The following is a 2,469-nucleotide window of genomic DNA, read 5'->3' on the forward strand; positions in this document are numbered from 1 at the left end:
TCTGATACCTGATGGCATCAAAGTACATGTTCGGTATGTGTGTATATGTGTAAGGTTAATCTCTCTGTCTCAATATCTTCATCTATAAAGTGAGGAAACTCAAGGCAGCCCTTTGAGGTATATACTATTACTATCTCTACCCTACAGGTGAGGAAACTGAGACAGGTTAAATAAATAATTTGTCCAAGGTTCATAACTAGCAATTTCCATAGTTCTTGGCATAAAAATATATAACTCTGAACGTTTTATATATGACTCCAATTGTATGTTTTATTTTTTTAATGTTTATTTCTTTTTGAAAGAGATAACAAGCAGGGTAGGAGCAGAATGAGGTGGGCAGAGCATCTGAAGCAGCCTGACAGCAGTGAGCTGAATGTGGGGCTCTAACTCACAAACCACAAGATCATGACTTGAGCCGAAGTCAGAGGCTCAAGCAACTGACCCACTCAGGTGCCTTTCCAGTTGTATATTTTAATTGCTTATGTTTTCTTCTTAGCCAGGCTGTTACATAAATATTTTCTTTTTTCTCCAAATTCACTTAGCGTTACTGAAAGTAGAAAGTTCCTACATGTGTTATTTCTTCTTTTTGGCTTTCAGACAATTGTCTGCACCATAAAGTCCAGGGATAGTAAAGGTAAGGCTCAATATAGTACATTCAGGCAAGAGTTGGGAATACTGCAACCATTTTTATCGCAGAAAATGTGAGATCCAATGAGGACGCCTGGTGGCGCTGCAGGATAAGAAGGTACAAATCAGAACCACTGCTGCGGCTCCATTAACAGGCAAAACTAGGAAGCAGAACCTGGAAGTCCACGGGAAGTTTGGATGCCACGGGAGGAGGACTGGGTCCTTTGCTAAGGACCACTCACTGGAATATTTCTGAAGTATCATGTGAAAGAGTTAACTGAAGTCTTTACAGTTCAGCAGAACCATCCTGGAGGCTTTACCAAAGAACAATGGAGGCCCTTGGGAAGCTCTTCTGCAGACAAAGGCAAGTCGTTTTATTCTTTGTCCTCTTAGGCTTATCACAGGGCGGTATAGAACCTATGCGCTATTCTGTGGTGGAGGAAACTGAAGGGAGCTCCTTTGTAACCAATATGGCAAAGGACCTGGGTCTGGGTCAAAGGGAACTCTCCAAGCGGGGGGTGAGGGTTATTTCCAAAGGGAACAAACTACATATGAAGTTGGATCAGGAGACTGGAGATTTGTTGCTAAATGAGAAACTGGACCGTGAGGAATTGTGCGGTCACACAGATCCCTGTGTGCTGCGTTTCCAGGTGTTGCTAGAAAATCCCTTAGAGGTTTTTCAAGCTGAGCTACAAGTAATAGACATAAATGATCATTCCCCAGTATTCATAGACAGAGATATGTTGCTAAAAATATCAGAGAGCAGTCCACCTGGAACTACATTTCCACTGAAGAACGCTCAGGATGTGGACGTAGGCCAAAATAATATTGAGAGCTATATAATTAGCCCCAACTCTTATTTTCACATCCTCACCCGTAAGCGCAGTGATGGCAGCAGATATCCTGAGCTGGTGCTGGACAAAGCGTTAGATCGAGAGCAGGAACCAGAGCTCAGGTTAACCCTTACAGCTCAGGATGGCGGCTCTCCACCCAGGTCTGGCACTGTTCAGATCAATATTGAAGTCATGGACGTCAATGATAACGCCCCTAAATTTGAGCAGCCTCTCTATAGGGTGCAGGTTTCTGAGGACAGTCCCATAGGCTTCCTGATTGTCACAGTCTCTGCAACGGATGCAGACATAGGAGTCCACGGAGAGATTTCCTATTCACTTTTCCAGGCTTCTGAAGAAATTTGCAAAACCTTTGAGATCAATCCCATGACAGGAGAAATTCGACTTAAAAAACAACTTGATTTTGAAAGAATACAGTTCTATGAGGTCAATATTGAGGCCAGAGATGCTGGCAGCTTTTCTGGAAAATGTACCATTCTGACTCAAGTCTTGGATGTGAACGACAATGCCCCAGAAGTCACGGTGTCTGCATTTACTAGACAGATACCTGAGAATTCGCCTGAGGTTATGGTTGCAGTTCTCAGCGTCTCAGACCTTGATTCTGAAGAAAATGGGAAAATAAACTGCACCATTCAGGACGATATCCCCTTTCTCTTGAAATCTTCCTTGGAAAATTTTTACACCCTAGTAACAAAGAGACCACTGGACAGAGAGAGCAAATCCGAGTACAACATCACCATCACCATCACTGACTTGGGGACCCCCAGGCTGAAAACCAAACTCAACTTAACGGTGACGGTCTCCGACGTCAACGACAACGCCCCCGCCTTCAGCCAAACCACCTACACCCTGCGGGTCCGCGAGAACAACAGCCCCGCGCTGCACATCGGCAGCGTCAGCGCCACAGACAGCGACGCGGGCGCCAACGCCCAGGTCACCTACTCGCTGCTGCCGCCCCAGGACCCGCAGCTGCCCCTGGCCTCCCTGGTGT

General features: G+C 45.4%; 1 protein-coding gene across 1 annotated transcript in view; it reads left to right on the plus strand.

The window, feature by feature from the left end:
• Positions 1-956: 956 nt before the first annotated feature.
• The window catches only part of LOC115293408 (protocadherin beta-13-like), a 2,034-nt gene continuing 521 nt past the window's right edge, over positions 957-2,469 (plus strand). The window contains exon 1 of the mRNA XM_029941194.1: positions 957-2,465. Coding sequence (XP_029797054.1) covers positions 957-2,465 — 1,509 coding nt within the window. The remainder of the gene's footprint in view (positions 2,466-2,469) is intronic.

This window comes from Suricata suricatta, chromosome 6 (genome assembly GCF_006229205.1).
Source record: "Suricata suricatta isolate VVHF042 chromosome 6, meerkat_22Aug2017_6uvM2_HiC, whole genome shotgun sequence".
NCBI classification, from domain to species: domain Eukaryota; kingdom Metazoa; phylum Chordata; class Mammalia; order Carnivora; family Herpestidae; genus Suricata; species Suricata suricatta.